General features: G+C 42.5%; 1 protein-coding gene across 1 annotated transcript in view; it reads left to right on the top strand.

Moving 5' to 3' along the window:
• Positions 1 to 16,602, top strand: part of CHAT (choline O-acetyltransferase) — a 32,777-nt gene extending 16,175 nt beyond the window's left edge. The window contains exons 8-15 of the mRNA XM_064464845.1: positions 1,481 to 1,650; positions 3,730 to 3,830; positions 4,033 to 4,161; positions 5,378 to 5,500; positions 6,997 to 7,138; positions 10,299 to 10,361; positions 14,403 to 14,540; positions 16,241 to 16,602. Coding sequence (XP_064320915.1) covers positions 1,481 to 1,650; positions 3,730 to 3,830; positions 4,033 to 4,161; positions 5,378 to 5,500; positions 6,997 to 7,138; positions 10,299 to 10,361; positions 14,403 to 14,540; positions 16,241 to 16,510 — 1,136 coding nt within the window. The 3' untranslated portion in view covers positions 16,511 to 16,602. The remainder of the gene's footprint in view (positions 1 to 1,480; positions 1,651 to 3,729; positions 3,831 to 4,032; positions 4,162 to 5,377; positions 5,501 to 6,996; positions 7,139 to 10,298; positions 10,362 to 14,402; positions 14,541 to 16,240) is intronic.
• Positions 16,603 to 22,253: the final 5,651 nt, after the last annotated feature.

Below are 22,253 nucleotides of genomic sequence, written 5' to 3'. Positions count from 1 at the left end.
CGTTCTTTTTTACCACACAGCATCTGGAGAACAAACCTGGATGAAAACAAGTATCTGGTTTTTTTTCTAGCTCCTCACTAACCCATGCTACTCATTTTGGGAATGTATATTTTTTCTTACCTTGAAAAATGCTGTTCTTTCAGAGGATCGAGCTAATTTTCATATTTGCAGACAGTAAAAACATGCACATTTTGAAATGGCTCCATATTTCAAATGCAAATCAGAATTGTTTAATTCTTTCAGCTGAAATAATCTCCTGAATTGAGCACAGATTTGTTGAACCTAACACAGACTTGCAAGAAGTTTTGATGAATCTGAATTCATATCTTTAGTTAAGAACATTCTGAAACACAAATATTTTCACCAAAATCTAGCAAAACCAGCAGAAGAAAGCTGATCTCTTAAGAATGGAAGGAATTTTGAGTTGATGTTTGAAAGCCCTTTTTCCTTTCGTCTTGTTAACAACCATTAAACAGTAATTAATGACATCATATGTTTTTGAATAAAACAAGTTCTTGTTATAGGTTCCACACTTTTATCCTTTCAAACGTTTCCTATGCCTCAAATTAGCCCTTAGAAGCAAGCAAATATTTTCCTTCATAATATTTCTGAGTTAAAGAAACTAAGAAAAAAAAGCCCACATAAATATACCATAAATAAAGAGGAAAGTGATGAGGACAATATAAAAATAGCCTTTGTAGCCCACCTGTAGAAGCAAGAGTGACAGGGTAGGGAAAAAGAAACAGAGAAAGAGGGCCAGAAAAAGCACGTTTTATTCAGCAGTACACTAGTGACAGGAGGGAAGTGGAACGTGGCACCCCATGGTTTTGGCAATACCACGTTCAAAACCTAATCTCAAGAGCTCATCCACAGATGTTTCCTCATGTGATGTAGGCGATACACCCAGTCCAGGGATCATTTCTCTAAAGTACAATAAACGACCAAGGGCAGGAGAAAGAAGAGGGTTTTAATACAAGAACACAAAAAACCCCACGGGCTTTGCTGTTCCCTGTCCAGAAAATTCTTTCAATGGGAGACCAGCACAAAACCAGCACAGGCTCTGCTGTTCCAGAGCAGAATACTGCAGCACTGCAGCAATAGCGTGAGCTCTGAAATTCTCTATTTTCCACCTGTCCTCTCTGTAACCGTTACACATAAGTAAGCATTGCTGGCTTTAAGAGTCAAATAGATCTATGTTGTAATATAATTACTTCAGGAAATGAAAGGCTGAAAAAGAAAGTGGCTATTATTGAATCATATGAAAGATACACAGAGATATTGCAAAAGTTAACGCATGAATGAATGCCTTGGTGTAAGGTTTCCTTGCACTGAGGCGTTCTGCTGCTGAGAGAGCTCTGCAGACACCAGCTCATTGCGGAGTCGGGGTCAGATCTCCGGTGCTCTCCAAGGCAGCAGGGTTCCCCAGCCAGTCCGGCACTACAGGTAAGAGGATGTGAACATTTCACTCTTTTATCCACAGACTCTACTAACCGCGACTCTCTTGACATGATTGAACGGTGCATCTGCCTGGTGTGCCTGGACAGCCCAAGCGGGGTGGAACTGAATGATACAAACATGGCATTGCAGCTGCTACATGGGGGAGGCTACCATAAAAACGGGGCCAACCGCTGGTATGACAAACCCATGCAGGTAAAAACCTTACAGATATTATGGATATGATATTACTTGCACGTGGCAAGGGACTCCAGTTGCTCTTGTGGTAGGGTCCACTTGGAATCAAGTGGGAGAAAGAGGGGAAGGTGGTGTCAGCATCTGCCAAGGCAGGGTTGGTGTGAGCAGCGCTGCTCCTTGCAAGGCGGGGGAAGCAGACCTCCTCCTTGCTGGCAGTAGTGGGCCTTCTCCAACACAGGTATGCTTTCACCTTCCCCAAAGTGGCCCTTTGCACTTGACGAGGTAGACAGATACACAGATATACAGGTAGGTAGACATCTGATTAAAAAAAAAAAATCCCCAAAACAGTATGCATTTAATTACACTCAATCAAATGAAATAAAAATGCTGGACTAGCATCCCAGAACAAAAAAGAAAAGCACAGTAGTTTTCTCTGTTCTCATACGTTTTCCTGACCTCCTAGAAATGCTACTGCTTACAATTTAGCAGGTGTTTAAGCTAGTGTTAAGCTCTCACTTAACAGACTGCTTACTAATTTAATAACATCCTTGTTGAGACTTTTCTGGAAGTATTGGCTTCTCCAGCCTTTTTCCATGATCAGATTTTGATTGTCATATCTGAAAGCGTCGCACTCTTATTTTCACATTTTGCAAGAGACCCAGGGTGAGGCAATGTATTAGTCTCCAACTGTCAACAATGTTGACATCTCATGAAAAACTGAAAAAAACCCCAACTGTTACATTGCTTGTGCAATGCTTGTTGCTTTTGCCGTGTCTAAGAACAACAACATGGAAAGAGAAACCACTAATTCTCTTGCACTGCCTTGCCCCAGTGCAAATACATTGCAGTAGGCATTCCTGATTTATGCCGCTGCAAATGACATTACTAGCAGACGCCAGTGCTGTTTTTTGAAAGAACAACCATTAGCCTTTAGTTAGAATCCTCTGTCATTTGCAGGGCCACTAGTTGAGATGTTTCAAGTGGATGAGAATAAACAAGATTTTGTTTACTAACAGAAGGTAGCAGAAACCAAATAAATTTGCATATTATATGGGAGAGCTTCATCTGCCCAGGTGTATTCAGGCCAGAAGTAGTTCAAAGGCAAAGAGAAATTCTTAGGGAAAAAAGAACCCATTTTCTTTCATATAAATGCAGATTATGTAGGAAGCCGTTCTCACAGTAGGACTTGTTCTTTCTCTCCATATTCTTCTTCAGCTTTGCAGTAAAGCATCAGAAAATGTCCAGGTAAAGTTTTTGCATCACACACTCGCTCTGTGAAAACCTCATGGGAACCAGGGAGACAGGATGCGTATGTGTGATACAAATGTGCAGAGTGAGCTGAGTGGGAGAAGTCCGGCCAAGGACACTTCAAAAGAAGTGGGGGGGAAAGTCCAGAAAAAGGATGGGAAACATGTGAGACAGCTTGCAGTTTTCTCCTAGACGTGTGCTTTTGTTTGAGATGCAGAAGTAACCAACTTCATGGGGGTATCACAGAGCTACAGTGCGGCAGGTTAAGTGTCACCAGTTGTACCATGTGTATGCTATGAAATCAGGAATGAAGACAAGTAAGAGGGAAATTAAGAAAATGCCACAAAAAAAAGGGTAAGGAGGAAGTAGGGCAGTAAAACAAACTATGAGAAAGCTTTCAAATAAGGATGAGGTTGCTCATTTGACATGATACTTGTAATGGAATGTGATCCTAAGGGACTTCCCAGAATCAGAGGTTGCATTGCCCCCAAATGTGGAAAGAGAACCCTGGCCTGTCTTTCTGTTGCTGGTTTTTCTCTACTGTAAAGCAGATGCTAAATCCAATTTCTGGACCCCAACGGGAATTGCTAAAATTTACATTCTCGTAGGACTCAGTCCAAAACAGCAGCATGAAAGGGATTCAATGTAACACCATTCACAGGACAAGAAAGTCTCCTCTGATGTCTGTAAGTCACCCACTGATCTGTGAGTCAAGGAAGTTCCTGATATGAGCAATAAGAAAACCACAGGAGAACAACAATAACTTTTGTTAGGTTGCCATCATGGGTAACTTACCCAGAACATGATTTATTCCCTGTATATCTTGCACCTGTTCTTTTCCTTGCTTAGTTTGTGGTAGGAAGAGATGGAGTCTGCGGTACCGTGTGCGAACATTCTCCTTTCGATGGCATCGTACTGGTGCAGTGCACTGAACACTTGCTCAGGCACATGTGAGTCCCCTTTCAGTACAGCTATTGTACCCACTCCAGCCCCTGGGAAGCCTCTGCCAGGGACAATTTCCCCCTGATACACAGGGCCACTAAGAGCCATATAACTGTTGGAAATCAGTCCTCTAAACTGCTAAAAAAAAGCAGTGTTTAACAAATAGATTATTCCTGTGACCCTAATGACTTTTCTCTGACATACCAACAGGAAAGAAAGCTCCAAGAAATTAGTCCGAGCCGATTCAGTGAGCGAGCTTCCTGCTCCACGGAGGCTAAGATGGAAATGTTCCCCTGAAATTCAGGCACACTTGGCATCATCAGCAGAAAAACTCCAAAGGTAAAACAGATGCCTCATTTTTTCTCATCAATGACTGCAAGCTGGGAACTGCCCAGAGCCAGAAGTGCAGGCATGGGTTTCCTCCCAGAGGCTCTCCCTGCCCTCCCGCTCCTCCTCATCTTCCCAAGCTGGACATACCTAGCATCTCTTTGCAGGACAGCACCCTTATGGGCTGGAGCTACGTCACTGCATTCAGGAATTGCATTACCATTGTTTTCCTTCCATGTAAATATTAGGAAAGCTGAAGACCACGGGAAAAACGGTTGAGTCCTATTTGCACGGGATGCAAACAGTGCAGGTCCTCTGTTTTTGTGGATGCACATTATGGGTTTGACCTGACTAAAGCCAAATCCAGGGCAATGGGGATATCTATATGGGACAGTAGATTACAACTAGTTTGAATATAAATTTGAATTCAGGAATGTAATTTGTTTACAACCATGTTGCTCCTGCAAAGGTTATTTCTTCTGACTGTGTTTCCAGACACAGTCATAAAAGATTTGCATGATCTTTGGGGGTGAGGATGGCAACGAGAGATTTTTTTTTTTTTCCAAATTATTTCACCTCAACATTCAGGCCTGTGATGTCTCTGTAGAGAATTAACACATTGTCTGCATGATCAGCTGTAAGTATGTTCAGTGTGATTGCATTAAATGAGATCGCAAAGTGATTAGGAGCATACATGAGAGTATGAAAACATTCAGGATGCAGAGTAATTCCTTTCTGGTTTTAAGCCAAGGTAGTAGCCCTCTAAATTGAGAGTCACAAGGAGTTTACAGCCTTCATCAGGTTTTAAATCTACCCATTTCTCATATTAGTAAATCTCACAGAAATTTGTTGAGAACAAAGGAGGCCCTGGCTTAGGCTTCAGGAGTGGAAACACTAGAGTTTGGGGGGTTTTTGTTCTGGTTTTTTGTTTGTTTGGTTTTTGTTTGTTTGTTTGTTTTTTTACTCAAATGAACAGAATCACCCAAGCACCACAGCTCATGATAAGGCTGCAGGTAACGTGCCCAGTCTAGAATCTGTATGAATAAAAGTTACTGACTAGGAACACGTTACCAAATGCCAGGAGCCTGCAGAGCAGAGCAGAGCAGGAGCCCACTCACTTCCAAGCAGGTACAGGCAGGAAATATCTCCGGGTTTTATTTGCAAGCAGAAATGGAACACAAGAGCCTTGCATCTCCCCCCGCAGTAACTGCCTCTGCTTGTTTTCCAGGATAGTAAAAAATCTGGACTTTATTGCCTACAAGTTTGAGAACTATGGAAAGGAATTTATTAAGAAACAGAAGATTAGTCCTGATGCCTATATTCAAGTAGCACTTCAGCTGGCATTTTACAGGTAAGGTTAATTCAAATCATAGGAACAAGGTAGCACAAGAGGAGATTCACAATTTGTTATTTATACAGAGGGTCCATTTTCTCCTCAGCACCCAAACAAATGCCTCCTGCATGGGCATGAGTGATTTTGCCTAATGACTGTAGGTTAGACAAGATAGAAATTGCCACCCTGTTCTGAGACAGACAGAGTACTCCTTTTCTTCCCTCCCTTTCCCTCTCCTTGCTCCACCTTCCCGTCCCCGTGTCCATACACACCATTCCCAGCAGCACCCCCTCCACGGCCATCCCTACGCTTGGCACAGAGAAGAGGGTGAGGAGACGTGGCAGGGAGCGGCAGGCAGCCCTGCCACCCGCGGCAGCAGAAGCAGCCGGGGAGTCCAAGTCCCTGGGGCAAACACTCCCTTGGAGGAACCGTGGCAGTAACCCATAGCTCACCACCTATGCACCTCCTGCACCGCAGGGGGAAAAGCATTCCCAGGGGAAAACACTACGGCGGCATCTCAGATCGGAGTTCCTACACAGGACAATAACTACCGCTGCTTTCTTCTTCACAGGCATCTCAAGATTTGATAATATCCTCTAATTTCCATGGTATTATCAAAGTTAAAAACGCCTTTCTGCGTTGTCAGAACAGCTAATGCTCCAAGCTAGAGATCAGTTGCGTGGCTGCCTGCAGAACAGCCTATTACACGAATAATTTTTTATCATGTCAAATAAAATCCTGAAGTGGTCTCTACCTAGTCAAAACCAGAGATGCCTAACACATTTTGCGTGCTTCATTAGCATCTGTTAAATATCCATTTTATGTATTCCATTAACCAAACTCCAACAACCTGGTCCAAGGTTTTCATCTGGATCCCAGCCACGATATAAATCCCAAGTATGCAACAAAAACCTTAGGGGACAATTATGTTCGGAGATCCCTGCTTCAACCGGAAGGCACAGTAGGTCTCCTGAAGCAAGGAGTAGCAGCTATATACCTGGACCCAAATTAAACAATAGGCTTCACACCCGGTTCGATTTGCTATGCAGGTTTTCATTCAAGCTCAGTCTCAAATAAGACCCTTTTCCCCTTTTGGTTTTCTGTTTTTCATTCACACAGAGTGCATTTTTTCATGTTTTAAATAAAACATACTTCACACCCATAAGTAAATGATTAATTACACAATTATTTTATGATGCAGTACAAATAAAACATTCCCTGAGATCTTTCAGTAAATTTTACTTTTACTAGCCTTGTTTCACACAACAAGTCATTTTTTTACTGGCAATGAATAACTAAAAGGTATACAGCTGTATCCAGCTCCTCATATTAGAAAGGAGTGAGCATCCATCTTTTTTAAGTTTCATATAGAATTCTATCAACATTAAGATGAATACTATGTGAAAAATAAAATCGTGTCTGTAACAATAAAACATAACAGGCCTATAATTCTTCTAGTCTCCATGACTCCTTGAAAATAATTATTCTTTGTTTTTCTTGCTTCATTCACTCAGGTGCCACGGGAGACTTGTCCCTACCTACGAAAGTGCTTCCATACGCCGATTTGATGAGGGCAGAGTGGACAATATTAGGTCAGCGACCTTGGAAGCGTTTGCTTTTGTAAAAGCAATGACTGATGACAAAAGAGCTTTATCGGTATGTTGGTCTGGCTCCCTCTGCCTTCTTTGGCAAAACATGAAGCCAATAATGCATTCATGATCCCCAATCTCTCACTTTTTAACTGCTAACCGAGGACATAAAGGCGCAGGGCAGGGCAGCAAGCCTTACAGGATTTTGCTTTTTGTGCAAACCAACCATTAAACTAAATCTCAATATTTCATCATTTTTATTTAAGCATCCAAAAGATTCAGAGGTGCCTAAACATGACATTATAAGAAACAAAACATCTGATCTTAGACTTAGTACTGTCCTCTGAATGACACATCATCGGATCCAAATTCTGCTCCCTGGGGAGATCTAGGCTGAACGTGCAAAGTTCAGGACCGTTATGCTGCCGCCCCGGGGAACTGCCTGGCAGGTCCCCTGCAGCAGCTAGCTCTGCTGCAGATAGCAGTGTGTGCAGTGATATAATTCACATGCTTTGATTTCTGGAGGAGGTGGGTATGTCCTGGCTGATCTTTTTGGTTTTAAAGGTATGATTCAACCAAATAGAGTCAGTCTTTTTGGGATCCTTAAGGGGGCTGAACCTTCACGACGGAAAAAATTCATCAAGCTAACACAACAACTCCCCAAACTGTCCTGATGTCATCCTGCAAAAAAGAAAAACTGAATTGCCTTTCTTTGAGCCACCACCATCTGTGTGCCAGAAGCGCAAGTACTGTACATAGTAGACGGGGATGCAAAGAGGTACAGCTGAGAGAGCCGAGACTATCGCTGCACAGCTTTGTGCACGGTCCCTCCCGCCATCCCTGGAGAGCCTCCCTCAACATCTCTCTGTGTGCCACTTCCACCCACTGCACTTCGCTGCTGTACAGGGAATTTCCAGGTGGCTGTTTAGATGTAAAAGCTGCCACAATATAGATTATTTTGCACAGTAAACCCAATCCAGTGGCAACAGCCCACATGGCTGTTCTTGAGAATCTAACATAACATTGCTCAAAGTATTGCTGGGCTGTAGATTAAGTGTAAATTAATGAAATATTGAAAACCAAGCTCTAATGACCCAGAAGATGAGGAAAATTTGCCCAGAGCAGTTCTCTGTCCCTCCACTGCTTTTTCAATATCCTTAAGGTTACCATGCCCAGATATTAGCTCATGATGAACAAGACTCAATAAGTTCCATATTAAAATGATAACTCAAATGAAACCTGAAGTAATTCCCTACGCTGAGTGGGTAATTCAAGGCAGATTCTGACCATGCTATTAGACATAACAGTGACTACCGTACAGTAGACAAGAAGAGGCTGTTGTTTTGACAAAACCAGAACAGACTTTGCTATCAGGGTCCTGTCTGACAGCATGGCTCTCATCCACATTTCATTAGAAGCTGCTGTCATCTGTGCACACCTTCCCCTCCACGCCTGGGCGCTCAGCATACCCCCAGCCCCAAACACATTGCTCCAGCCTGACTGTACCCCTATGAGAAGCCAGCCTGCTCCTAGCACACTGTTTTGCCAAATCCTTCTTGTTCCCCCAACAATCTCTTCCTACCTTCCTTTTTCCAATACTTACTGACTTCTGCATCTCTCCCAAAGCTTCAGCATTTCTCACCGTTTTACCACACAGATCTGAGACTGTGCCCACCTTTCACAGCATCCTAAACTGTGCTGCTTCACACAAGCAAGCCATCCGTGTCTACAGCGAGCCCAGTCTCAGCCCCCAAATCTTTATATTGCATGCCTGGGCAGTCCCAAATAGGGAGAATAATGGTTTTGTTTCCCCTGAAAAACCTGCAGTCGTAAAGCAAACCAATCTACTGATAGTTTTCCTGGCGTCTTGTCCACTGAGAGATGAAAAGGACATTTAAACTGATCTGCAATTGTTGTTTCCCACAAACTTTTAGAATCTTTGTTTTCATGTGAATGCCTTTATCTTTCCATTCAAAACTATGTATATTATTGTCACAGAATCATTAGAAACAAAATTCACTTAACACAACCCTATTCTTAGGTGATTTCTTTAGACCGACAGATTGCCCCTGGATGTGAAGGGCTTAATTTTATTTTTTGGACAGAGATGCATCACTTGGTTTAAGTAGCCTTGATCTCCCCAAATTATTGTTCATTAATAGCCATTAATCCAAATAAAATTAAAAACAATTTTCTATCTGATGCTATAAAAATGATCTTCAAATGATAGCTTGAACAGTCACCAAAGATTGATCGAGTCGGATTGATTCTCTAGCAGGAGAAATATCTCATGCATTTGACACTTGCTGTAAAAGAAGCAGCAACTGACACTGCAGAGATTGCTTGAATAGCTGTAAATTAATCAGATTTAAAGATTGCATTTGGTAATTTAATCTGTATAGGGGAACTAAGGCCCAGCTCTAACCCTATGAAAAAATATCAGACTGTACTTTGAAGGCCTCTGACGGTGGCCTTGAATTGCTTCTAAAATGAATTCTTTGTTCAAAAGGCCATTCATCGTCCATAGATGCCGAAGGCTCCCTGTTTATCTGGAGACCCAGTCACTTCTCACTGTTTCAGGGTCTCCCAAAGTTGCGGTGTCGGACTTGATGTACAGCAGGGCAGCGCTTCTTAGGATCGTTCCCTTAATATAAAACGCTGCCATTTGACAGGAGTCAAAATTTACTAGCTTGTTAGCTGAAATGCGAGGCATCTGTGGAAGGTAGAGCAGCCTTGGAAAATTCTAGATGCCCTTTCACACAGGGGAGTAAATTTTTGACTGGCTAGTAAAATATCAGTAATGGCTTTCATTAATATCACTGTTGTTGTCTGGATAAACCATTCTGGAGAAGATATACTGCCTGGCGGTTTTGAAAACACTGAATTACGTTAGGCAATTATTTTCCCTAATTCAAACGGAGCGATTCAATTAGTGATAATCTACACCCCCAAATCCATGGAACGAATCCACAAAAGGCACCGCAAGTCATTCCTTGACTTCCAACAAACCACCACCAATAAGCCCATTCAACCCTTGCACAACCAGGCACCGTCGCTGCTCAGGACACTGAGTCCCTATGGCTTTTCATTTACAAAGAGTTCTTACACCTGAGCCAGGAGCACAGGACATTGAGAATGCTTGCTGTTTGGCTGCTGGTTAATTGATGGAAGATGCTATTTCTTTGAGAGTTTATTCAATAATAGATATATTTTGATTCCCTCAACAGGATTCTGAGAAGATGGAGAGATTTAAGGATGCAGTTACAGCTCAGACTAATTACACTATTCTGGTAAGTAAAACACTGCTTTGTCTGAATAAGGACTAGTTAGCTTTTTAAAGAAAAGTATGAAGGTACAATCACTATTTATGCACCAGAAAACCTAGGCATCTCTAAATGGGAAAGTACCAGCTATATCACACTTAAGAAAGTTTCTGATTACCCAAACACCCTCCAAATAGCCATATTCAACTAACCTCACCTTAAAAGATACTTCCTAGAAAGTAAGATAACGAAAGTCTGCATTAGACACCAGTGGCAAGACCATCACTCTTGGGCATTATCTCCCTCATCTAGAACTGTCATGGAACATGACACTCTGTATCCAGCGTATTCATGGAATATGTGCATCTGTGAAATGTTTATGATTTGTATCTGTGTCATAATGAGGCGTCCCAGCCACAAATTAGGATTCCACTAAGATCTGTGTTGTACAAATTAACCATTGAAAAATGGCCTCCATCTTAAAGAGCTTGCAATCAAAATTTAATAAAAGGATTTTTTAAAATAAATATTGAAGGGTTTGCAAGGGAGAACAGTAGCCAGATGAAATAAGCCTTTATTCTGTGTGCTCTGTGATCAACATAAAACGTTAGCCATGAAGATAGCCAAGAAAAGTGGCAATGGGGTGTTTTAATGGGGTACGGCAAGTGGGACAGCTGAGAGCCTTATCAGGAGGAGAAGTAAGCAAGGCTTAAAAGCAACCAACTTAACTGCTGTGTAACATGCATGAGAAATAAAACTCCTACTGCAAAATCCAGAACCCTTAAATTTACAGGTATTTAGACCTACAGATAAGGTCAAGACAGCTGCAACACATCAAGTACTTTTCCCTTCTCCCTCCGAAAACTAACCATCTAGGCATGTTCTTGCATTTCTCTTCCGTAGAGGAGAGAGGTCCCTATCTGGGACCTGATCCTCAGACGGACTGGTATTCTGGAAAATGTGTTCTGGTATTCCAAAGTGTAATTTCTAATGAAGTTCATTAACAATGAGGGAATGATTATTGTAGGTTCTCTTTTAGAGACCTGAATGCAGAGTCTAATGAAAGGAAGAGGCACCCTCCAATGAAGAAACCAGTTTAGTATCAAATACAACTAATTTTCTGTTGATTAAAAATGAGACAATCCAGCCTGGGTAATGTTCTACATCCCACTGTGCCAAGACAAAGCACAGATTTACTCTACAAACAACTTAGTCAAACCACTCATGAAATTAATAAATGTTAATAGCCAGCTATGTTAAGAGAATTTTGGTACCTATGGTTTTGCCTCAGACCATTGCCTAACAAACCCACATCGCTGATTACTGTTTAAATACTCATAATATTAAAGAAAACGTTCACTCCCTGAGGAGGTTTCAAAGGTACACTCAGACCACTGGAGAGGTGAAGTGTTGCTTTCAGGCAGGATTTGTTCCCAAGACTGTGAAACAAAAGAAGCAGGGAAGAAAAACAGCTTTGCGTTTCAAGCCTTGTGCTGGGAACCCACATCTTAGAAGCTGACACTCCACGTCGTCTCTAAAGCAGAGGCATGACTTCAGGGCAACTGTTTCACCTGAACCATCTCAGAGTAACCTCACAAGGAACACAGCATACCCGCAGGTCTACTAGGTCACAGCCAATGGAATTTCTGTACAATGACTCTTAAAAAACAAAATAAATTCCATAAAATCCCCCCTCCAAGACATTTCAGTTCCAGAAACTGTTAGAAAATTCAGCCTCCAGTGTAGCTCATTGGAAAATACTAAAATCGCTATCAGAATATTAATTTGTCTTTAAATTAAAAAAACTCTCCAGGTATTTCTACTCAACAAGCTCCCCTTTCTTTCTCAGAATAGCAGAATGTAATTGTTGTGCATTTAAACTATGGGCAAGACTTACATGGTCTGACTAAATCGTGTGCAAGAGACCGAAATGTAATAGCTCCTAAGAAAAACAAACAAAAAAAAGATCTACTTCATAAAACAAAAAGCAATTTAATGATTTTATTTCCCCTTGTTAGGGCTTACTAGTAGCATTGCTATCTTAAATGTGGAGCTCTAAAATTCAATTTAGCACAGTTTTTTCCTATGCGTTGACTCACAGTTTATTTCGTTAGCCTGTCTCGGCCTCTCTTCAGACAAGACATTTATCTATGTCGCAAAAATGTCATTGCTAACAGCCTTATAAATCTTGTGTGATAGCAAAATATTTCCTTTGGTTATCAAGTCAGTTTCCCTCTATGGGAAAAACAACATAAACGCTGCCCTGATGAAAGCTACCTTTTTGCAAGCATCCTTGCTCCATCTGGGCTGATGAACAAATAGCCCCTTCACCAATGGGTGCCTACTCCTCAATAAGCCAAGCAAGATTATGCACTCTGGCCCTCTGCTTCAGGCACTTATTAGTGCTTAAAATGATTCTCCTCTTAAGAGGAAAAGCAAACTTGCGCTTTTCTTTATTTTATTTATTTATTTAATTCTCCCCTTATGAGGAAAACCAAGCTTGCGCTCTTTTTTAGCTCCTGCCCTCTCTCGGGTTTTTAGATCCTACCCTCTCTCGGGTTGCTTGTTCCTGTGCCACAGGGATATCAAGTTCTGCTCCCAGTGTAGTACAAAGTCCCTTGTTCAGCATTCCCTCCCTACATGACTTCAGCCTGCTACCGGGGATGAGCTACAGCTCAGTCCTCATAATCAATGCCCTCACCAGCCAGAATAAACCTAGACTGAAGGATTTTAAATGCACATTTTAATCTGAGGCAATTCCTGCCTGGTTGGAACGAATTTTGATTTGGTTTCCTAAAGAAACAGAGCTGTAACTATGCTGCCTGCCCATCTCCCACTACTGACTTTAGCCATCTTCAATTACATTTGCTAGCAGGGCAAAGATCTTAAAGCCAATAAATTTCTTAAGTCTACAACATTAGGTAGCTGGACAGGAGGAGACCCAAGCATGGCAAGCTCAGGGCAGAAGGACTTACTGCATGCTCGGCAGTAGTTTTTGTGAGCTGGCTGGCCGGCCAGCAGCGTGCCCCTGCTGCTAGCGTTCAGCCACTGCCCGTGCCACCCATCGCCTCGCCCGCAGCCCTGAGACAGGAGAGGAAACGGGGGACATTTGGGAGCTGGGTTTGGGGGCCAGCATGGCTGGTTCTGCGCTGGGGATGGTGGTGAGCAGAGACACAGGCAAGCTGGATGGCAAGTAGACTGCTCTAGGTCTCTTGCTTGTCAAGCAGATTAGTCTCCTTTGTTAAACCCTGTTTAATTTGATTCTAGACTCATGGTACCTGGACTATGGTACCATCCAACTATGCTGTCCTACACTTACAGTTTTCAATTGCCTCATTAGAGAGAGGGTTAAAGTAAGGGCTCCCCTGAGATAATCCAACTCTGCAATGATGCCAGCACAGGGAGAGGGGGAGGCAACTGGGATATTTGGGCAGTGAATTAAATTGGGAAGGCATCTGTGTCCCTAACCCCAGTCTTCTCAAGTGGTGGGGTATGCTAGTAGATCTGTGATGGATCACTGGCAAATCTGTTATTCTGTGGTCACTGTTAAATCTGGTTTTAGACATCTCCCTAATACAGCTGGACATCTTTGGGTGTAAATTCTATGGAATGACACATGCTGTACCTGCCAGAGTGAGCTGCAGGCAGCAAAGGAATGAAAGATTAATTTGTTCCAACTTGGAGGTGTTTTGGAGCCCACTAGCTTGAAATATAATCCAAATGATGCACAGGAAATTCCAAAACACACTTAGAGATTTCTGGTGTCCCACATGCTCCCCTCAGCAGCTTTGAAAGCCCAGCCCATGATATTAATCTCAGAGACGATGAACACGCAGAACACCAGGTAACATCAGCAAAACTATCTCCTTCTTAATTTTTATACCTTAAGAGCACCATATGAATTTCTAGTTGCTGATCATCGAAGTACATGCTCAGAGTAACGAACATTACAGGCATTACACTGCTCAAACCAGCTTCATCAACTCTGACCAGAAAACAAGGCAGTAACAGCCAAGAAAACGTCTCCATCCTCAGTTAAATGCTGGTGTCTTATCGCGTTGTGCACAGGCTATTACTGGGATGGCAATAGACAACCACCTGCTAGGGCTCAGAGAGGTGGCGCGGGAACACTTCAAGGAGCTGCCCGAGATATTTACGGATGAGACATATTTGACAAGCAATCGATTCATCCTCTCGACCAGCCAGGTGAGTTTCTCCTGTTCACTGGTCTTGCTAAGCAAAGGCTAATTCATTTGTGTTCTGCCAGGTCTTGTAGCTCACAGTGAGAATGGTGTAAAAAAAAAAAAGGGGGGGTGGGGGTGATGAAGCACCATCAAGAAGTCTGCTAAATTCTCTAGATTTTTAATCCAGTTCTGGTTCATTCCACAAAACCAGCACAGTAAGTACTGACTGAGGTTATCACTTCCATTGCAACATCCCAAAGCCCTTCCTGGAAATTCTGGAAATGCACAGAAACAAACTCAGTAAAATTCACATCAGGGCTCAGTGTTTCCTCGCCTTCCGAACTACACACCTCCTGTTCCCTTTCTTCCCCTCCTTCCCTAAGGTGACAGCTCTAGTGGGAATTCTTTCCTCCAGTGGCAGCGCAGCCACAAGCCGGACTCTGAGAAACAGAGCCACGAGGAAATTTTACTCTTAAAAGTAGCGGTGTTTGAAATCTTTGAAAGCCTTCAGTTACTCAGTGTGAGACTGCAGCCCGTACGGGCACGCCTCTTGGCTTCACAGGCATTTTAGCCATTTGCAGACATTTACGGGTTTACAGTCATTTGCAACTATACCGAGATATTCTAAGAGTCAACACTTTCTACATTTAATGTTCTGAATAAGGAAACATCTTTATAGCATACAGCCTAAAAATTAAATGTTTCACTGCATGTAGTAGCAGTCAGTCCTAATGAAAGAAGAAATCTATGTAGGAATTCATTTACTGAAACACTAACCCAGCTGCACAGATTGGAACTATGTAACGAACGAGACTTATAATATCATGCTACAGCATAAAACCTTAATAAGTAATTTGATCTTGTCATAATGTTTGTAGGCTTTCAGACATGAGTGAATGCAGCCGACATAGTACTACATAAATTCTCCAAGAAACTATCCATGAGCAAAGAGTGCTTCTGAATAGCTTTATGGCCTTCGGCTGTTGCACAGCAAATTTATCTGACAATTCTATGGCTCTATTAGCAGGACTAATGGCTTGTTCTACACCATTAAAAAGCCAAACGTCATTTGTGAAGGCCCATGTACACAAAGTCTGAAACATATAGATTTCTAACACATCTTTTTTTTTCTGCTGTAGAAAGTGTTTCACTCCTATATTATGCCATGACTAAACCGAGGTGTAATAGAAATATAGCACCTAAATGCGTTAAAATGTTTTATACAGCATCAAAATTATAAATTATTATTAGAAATGGACATTGCTACTTTCTATAATTGATCACAGTCTTCACATGACAAGTTTAAGATAACCTTAAGAAAACCTTTAGAAATTAAAACCTTAGAGAAGTTCTATGTATCGTAATTTACATACAGAATTACATACAGCCTTAGAAATTCCCTATCTATCAATAACAAAGCTTACAGCTGTTAAAGATCTACACAAAGCGGGCAAAGAAATGCATTATATCCACTTCAAATGAAACCAGTTCTCAAACGGTAGCAAGCAAACAGAGCAACCAAATTCTATACTGAGATCAGGTTTTACCTCCCAGTTATCAGCTCCAGGTCTGGACTTCTGAAGGAAGTGGTGCTCTGCAGGGGGAATTCACCACACTTCCAGCATCTGTAGCATCTGTTTATCTTTCTCCTCATTCCTAACCAGCTGATTTCAGGTGCCCTGATTAATCAGAGATCACTCCTTACCTTCTCCCTGCAACCAGGTTCCAACCACCACGGAAATGTTCTGCTGCTATGGGCCTGTGGTGCCCAATGGTTACGGGGCATGCTATAACCCTCAGCCAGAGCATATACTGTTCTGCATCTCAAGCTTTAAAGACTGTAAAGAAACCTCCTCAGATGGGTTTGCAAAAGCTGTGGAAGAAAGTCTCCTAGAAATGAGAGATCTGTGCAGCAAATGCAACTCTACTGTGGCAAAGCCACTCGCTAAACAAGAAGCAGCCGCGCAGCTGCAGAGTGACCGCAAGCTCTAAGAGGCTGTGGGAATTATTCTCCTGAACTCACCTTATGAAGAAACAATGGCAAAGCTGTTCAAAGGCAAGATAGTACTAGTAATATATTAGCGTAGAACCAAAATGTCATGTTTTACATTGTTGCCAACAGTTAAAACCCTGCAAGTACTAAATCTACCATTTCTTGCTTGTGAGTCGGCAAAAAAGGTTTGGTCTCACCGGCTGAAATGAAGCAGGAAGTAAGATGAGTATGTGCTGTGCTACCATTTTTAGCCATCATTAACTTACGCCGTTCTATCACCTAAAAAATTGAGTAAGATTGTATATGACATAAATTAAATGCTAAGGGACACCAATTAATTAATATCCCCTGCAAGTAGTTTTAAAATATTCACTTTTATTCCTACAAATGTCCCCTATCGGGAATGTTGAGAATAACATTTTAAATAATAGGCTGATGCCATTAACTCTTGAAAATTTGCATGAAGTGTATTTAAAACCACCACACTGTTACCTACATAAGAAAAGCAGATTATTTTTAAGAGTGGCCGCTGTGTATTTCCACAACCAGAGGTTAGGAAGATTGCACTAGTGTTTGCATATTCCCCCAATTCAAAAACGCTGCAGAAATGATTTAGCCTTTCTACAGGTTTGCAGTGGCTCAAGCACAGTCCCATTCTGAAAGCAGCGTATTGGAGATAAGATCCATCACGGAGAACTGGGAGAATTTTGTCCGTAATGAGTTGACTTAATTATTTCTTTCTCTGAATGAGCAAAATCCGGTCTGACAGGGAGGCAAAGCACAAAGCGTAAGTGCAATTCAGTCCTACTTAAGACCTTTTTGGTTTGCACAGGAATTAATTTAGTCACTGTGACTAGCAGGAGAGCGTATGCAACCATGCAAAATCAAAGAGCAATAAATAACTAGAATGAAGAGGCAAACTTGCAATATAAGGAAGTCTCCAAGCCAGAGCTATAAATACCAGTTTAAGAGTATCGATACACATATCAGCTTTGCACCATCCCACTTAGGGGGGATTTATATTTTATATTTTTTTTAGTAGTAGATGTAGGGTATCATATTCTGCAATATACAGTAAATTCAATCGGGGAAAATAATACAGTATCTGGTAATTCCCATATTCTGTGAGTGTTATCCTGAGGGTTTTCCCATGATCTCTCTCATTCCCTACAAATCCTTCCAAGGACTGGTATTTTCAGTTACCTTCTCTCAAGGTGAAATACGTTGCCTTGCTTAGAGTCGTTCAGTCACCACTGTTAGGACGGAACTTACTCGCTGACTGAGGACACACGCTTACCAACGCCGGTGCAGGCCCCTTGCTAGGCGCGCTGGAGCGCTCTCGGAAGCCTGGCCGGGGACTCCTTACCTGCCTGTGGAGAAGCGGAGACGTTTTTCCTTCCTTTGCAGACTGAACAATAACATGCTTAAGCACTCTCAAGCCTAAAAACGGGAGAATAGATTTATTACAATAAACTCGAGGCACAGCTACATTTCTGTCTAAGAATTCTAGATACAGATTCAGTAGATTATATATGTCCATGGTTATTTTACTGCCTCTTTGGAGCTGCACGCATGCAATTAAGCAGTCTGCCGGATAAAGGCTATCCACAGCCCCACATATGAAGGCACAGTGGGTCTGGTAATCCGTTGGAGCAAGTCAGCTACATTGGAGCAAATCAGTGATGTTAACTGACAGTGGTTGAGAGCTGGGCTCATTTTTTTATAGTTAATGCATTCATTTAAAAATATGCATGTTTCATTACTCCGTGAGCTGTGGTTCAAACCAAAGGTGAAACCTATTTTAGATTCTATAAATAATATCACGGCATAAAAGCTGCCCCAAAGTTAAAATGTAAAAAAAAAAAATATTAAAAAACAAAATCAAGAAAACTGTTAGTCAAACCAAATGTTCACTTAATTAATATACTGTTCAAAATATGACTTTAAATTGTTCCTGTACTATAATTATGAAAATTAACTTTGAAACATTCCCAGGAATTTTGCTTTGTTCTGCCTCGTGTCACTACAAAGGCCTTCTGCAGTTTTAACATAAATGTAGCACTACAATCTCAAATTTTTCATGGAATTTGTTTAAAATTATAAACATATTTTAAGTGTATAAAAATGCTGTGAATATCTATTTGGTTATTTATTAACTGGCTTCTAATGAAGTATGTAATTTCATTCTGTATTCCTAGTTCCATAGGTACTGACAAATATTACCTGTGTTTTCATTTTACTTTTTTGGCTGGAATTCCAACAGCAGCTCAGACACTGTACTCAACACACAGTCACCGACAACTGAGGCAGTAACTATAGCCACACCTGAAATTTTATACCAATTTATCATTACGAGCCCCTTACCTGCCTACAGCTGCCATAACAGGTGCTTGGGGTTCTCCAACACCGGAGAATACGGGTGGTGGAAAATACTGACACCATATTTTGACTTGAGGAAGAAACCAGCGACCACTCATACTTCCTATTTGTTTAGCTAACCATTCCATAGTCGAACCTTAGACACTGATCTGGTTTTAATGTTCCGCCTGAACACCTGAACCGAGCACCTTCGATGAGCTCAGTCCCTCCGGAGGAAGGCGTCTGGGTACGTGCTTAACCTCCGCCATTACCCGCGCTAAAAGTGGTACCTGCAAAGTACCTGACTTTGTTCAAGGAACTTCAGGCTCAGTTCAGGTGTGTTTAATTTGGAGAGTCCTGATTAAATTACAGATGGATAAAATCCACAGCACAGGGCATGACAAACTTCTCTGTCTGTCAGCGGGAGCTTCACAAGGGACTGCGCTGCTTCTCAGTTAACAGAATCCCCTACACCTATGTGGTAGGATCCATGCTGCGGCTGCATCTATTAAGGGTTTCAGGAAATAGGTGGTTTTCATAGGTTCTTATTTAAAATTATTTATATTATACAAATGTAATTCTCTCCTGAAGTTTAAAAATATACAGTCTGTGCACATGCACTTATGGAAATCAAATGTGAAGCTTTTAAAATGTTTCCAACCAGAAAACTATGGCATAGATCTCTCATTATAAAAAGGGAGAAAATCTTGATTGACAGACTAAGTGTAATTACATCAACGTAACAAGGCACTGATTTAATGAGACCACTTGGTGGGACCTGGGACACACAGACTCCTTGCAGGAGAATTTTAAGAAGGTAACCGTTTCGCTCTCTCCATAGCTGTACACCCACATACATGCAGTACAGGGATGCAGAAATTCAAAAGCTGATTTTTGTGAACTTCTGTATTCACAGTGAACAAAAGCAAAAGAAACTTGACTTCAAAACAGGGGTGGTTTAAGGGTGTAGGAGCCTGGCCTCACTCCTCTGAGTGCTGCCAAAGGTCCTGTGCCATCTGCAGTTAAGCAGGACGTGGCTGTGAGAGCACAGCTGAACTGCTGCTGCTGCGCGAGTTGCAGAAGACATAAAAATATTTTAGTGATACTTTTATTTTTATAAAATATTATAGATTTATGACAAATGTAAATGTGTATTTATAGCACCTTTTGTTTCTGTTATGTTTTGTGCTCCACTGAAATATATTTATCTGTCTATACTAATATATACAACCCAAAGTGTACGCTGGTACAAATTCAGCTTGTTTAAAAGATGGAGTATCCGCACCGCAAATAAAAACTACCAGAGGAAAGACCTTGTCGCCTTTTTGTGCCAGGCAGCCTCCTCCCCCCATGGGCCCATCCCTCCCCGCCACGGTGCCCCAAGCCCCCACTGGGCACCCCTTGGGGCAGGCATGGCCCCTCGTGGGATGGGAGGCAGGAGAGCACCACCAACAGCTCCCAGTGGTTCCCAGTGACTCCCAATGGCTTCCAACAGCTCCCAATGACTCCCAATGGTTCCCAGTGACTCCAGATGGCTTCCAATGGTTCCCAGTGACTCCCAGTGGCTTCCAACAGCTCCCAATGGTTCCCAGTGACTCCCAACGGCTTCCAACAGCTCCCAGTGACTCCCAATGGCTCCTGATGGCCATGGTGTGCACCTCCCTCCTGTGGGCCCTGCAGTGTCCTGCAGCAGCCAGCTTACTCAGCAGCACCAGCCGAAGCTCCAACCCACTCCAAGCCTTGGGGTGACACAGCCCCCACCACCACCAGCTACAAACAGCCCCCACCACCACCCAGCTTTTTCCCAGCCGGGTGCAGGCTCTGCTTTTCCCCTGAAGGAGGGGAGGTGCAGGCAGGCAGGGTGGCAGCTGGAGGCAGCTGGGGCAGGATCCAGCCTCGCACTGAGATCTGCCAGCTTTGCTCTCCTGTGGTTCCTCTGCGGTCACGCTGTACCGAAAGGTCTCAGTGTTGCACAGCTCGCAGGCTGCAAAGGGAGGCTCTAGCAATTGCATTACGCATGCGACAAAGGAAAGAGCTGGTCCTTAAATATGCCTCGGAAAGCATTAACACTTCCATCTTTTGTGTTTGCTAAAATAAGCTTGTATTACACTGTGTATATATTTTTCTTTTCCAATTATACAAACCCTGTTAAAAACAGTCTGGAATAAACTCATAAATCAAAGGTTAAAAAGTTTAAGCTCAGATTTAGCTATAAAGCAAAGTACCTGGGAGTACAAAGTAACCTTTGTTGCTCAGCGCTCACCTACAGTTCCCAGGAATTACCATAGGCAGGTGTCGGGCACCCCCAGACTCAGGGGGCAGCCGTGCTCCGACTTCTGGCTCCGCAGCCAGGCTCCGGCTGGGAGCCGCGGGGCTTGAGATGGCCTCGCGACAGATCTGACAGAGGAGCCGTGCTTCAGGGTACTACGGAGCTGGCTAGTACTGCAGAAGTTCACTATCCACACCTAAAGTTGCAGTGACATATCGCTCACAGGAGAAGGTGTAGCTATTTTTTTCTGATTCAGCATGAATTTTATTAGGGAATGAGCAACAGTTTTTCTCCATTTTAATACTTTATATCTATAAGAGGATACATCATAAAAACTTCTTCCCAGCAAAATCCATCTAAACTGGCAAGATAAATCAAGTTGTGTGTGTTATCTAACGTATTCAAATAAGTCAAATTTTGTGATTACGAAGGCTTTAGGTCACATAGATGCAACAGAAAAAGAAAGATAAACTCAGTATCAGACAAATCAGTATTTGGTAGACACTGGAAACTTGCAAAAAGCATGAGTTAATGCAAAATATAGGCTGCTGGCAACTCATTCACATTCTCTGACTGGGGTTGCCAGATCATTGCAACGCACCTGACACGGACCAAGAGAGACCCAGCCTCAACCTAGGGAAACCAGTACAGGGTGGTTTTTTTAGTTTAGAGCCAACAGCACAGAAGAACCATCCCTCTCATCCATTTTACAAATGTGAATTAATTCCTGGAAAGCAGCGAGGCCTGTCTGATGAGGATGTCGAAACAGCAGCAGAAGCTGAAAGGGTGCTGCTTTATGAACTGGGCTCCTTCCTCTGCCACCTTCTGTAGTTTTTCAATAAGCTGAACTAGAATGCTGCAAACAGCTGCCACAGGTGGAGACAGTTAGGTTACCTGTTCGAGAAATGCTGACCCTTGCAAGTCGTACAGCTGGAGTGGAACCCGGGTAGAGGAAGCGGTGCCCCTACCTGACGTGCCCTGGCCAGTACGCCCGTCGCAGCCCTAACACACAGCTGACAAAAACCTGGAAAGGCGACACCCTGAATGTTTGCCTATACAGGAATCTGCTTCTGCCTTGTTAAACAGGTCAATAGAATAAGATTAATTTAAAAAAA

The sequence above is a fragment of the Phalacrocorax carbo genome, chromosome 13 (assembly GCF_963921805.1).
Source record: "Phalacrocorax carbo chromosome 13, bPhaCar2.1, whole genome shotgun sequence".
Taxonomy (NCBI): Eukaryota; Metazoa; Chordata; class Aves; order Suliformes; family Phalacrocoracidae; genus Phalacrocorax; species Phalacrocorax carbo.
Note: the sequence above shows the minus strand (reverse complement) of the source record. Positions and strands in the feature narration are given on the sequence as shown.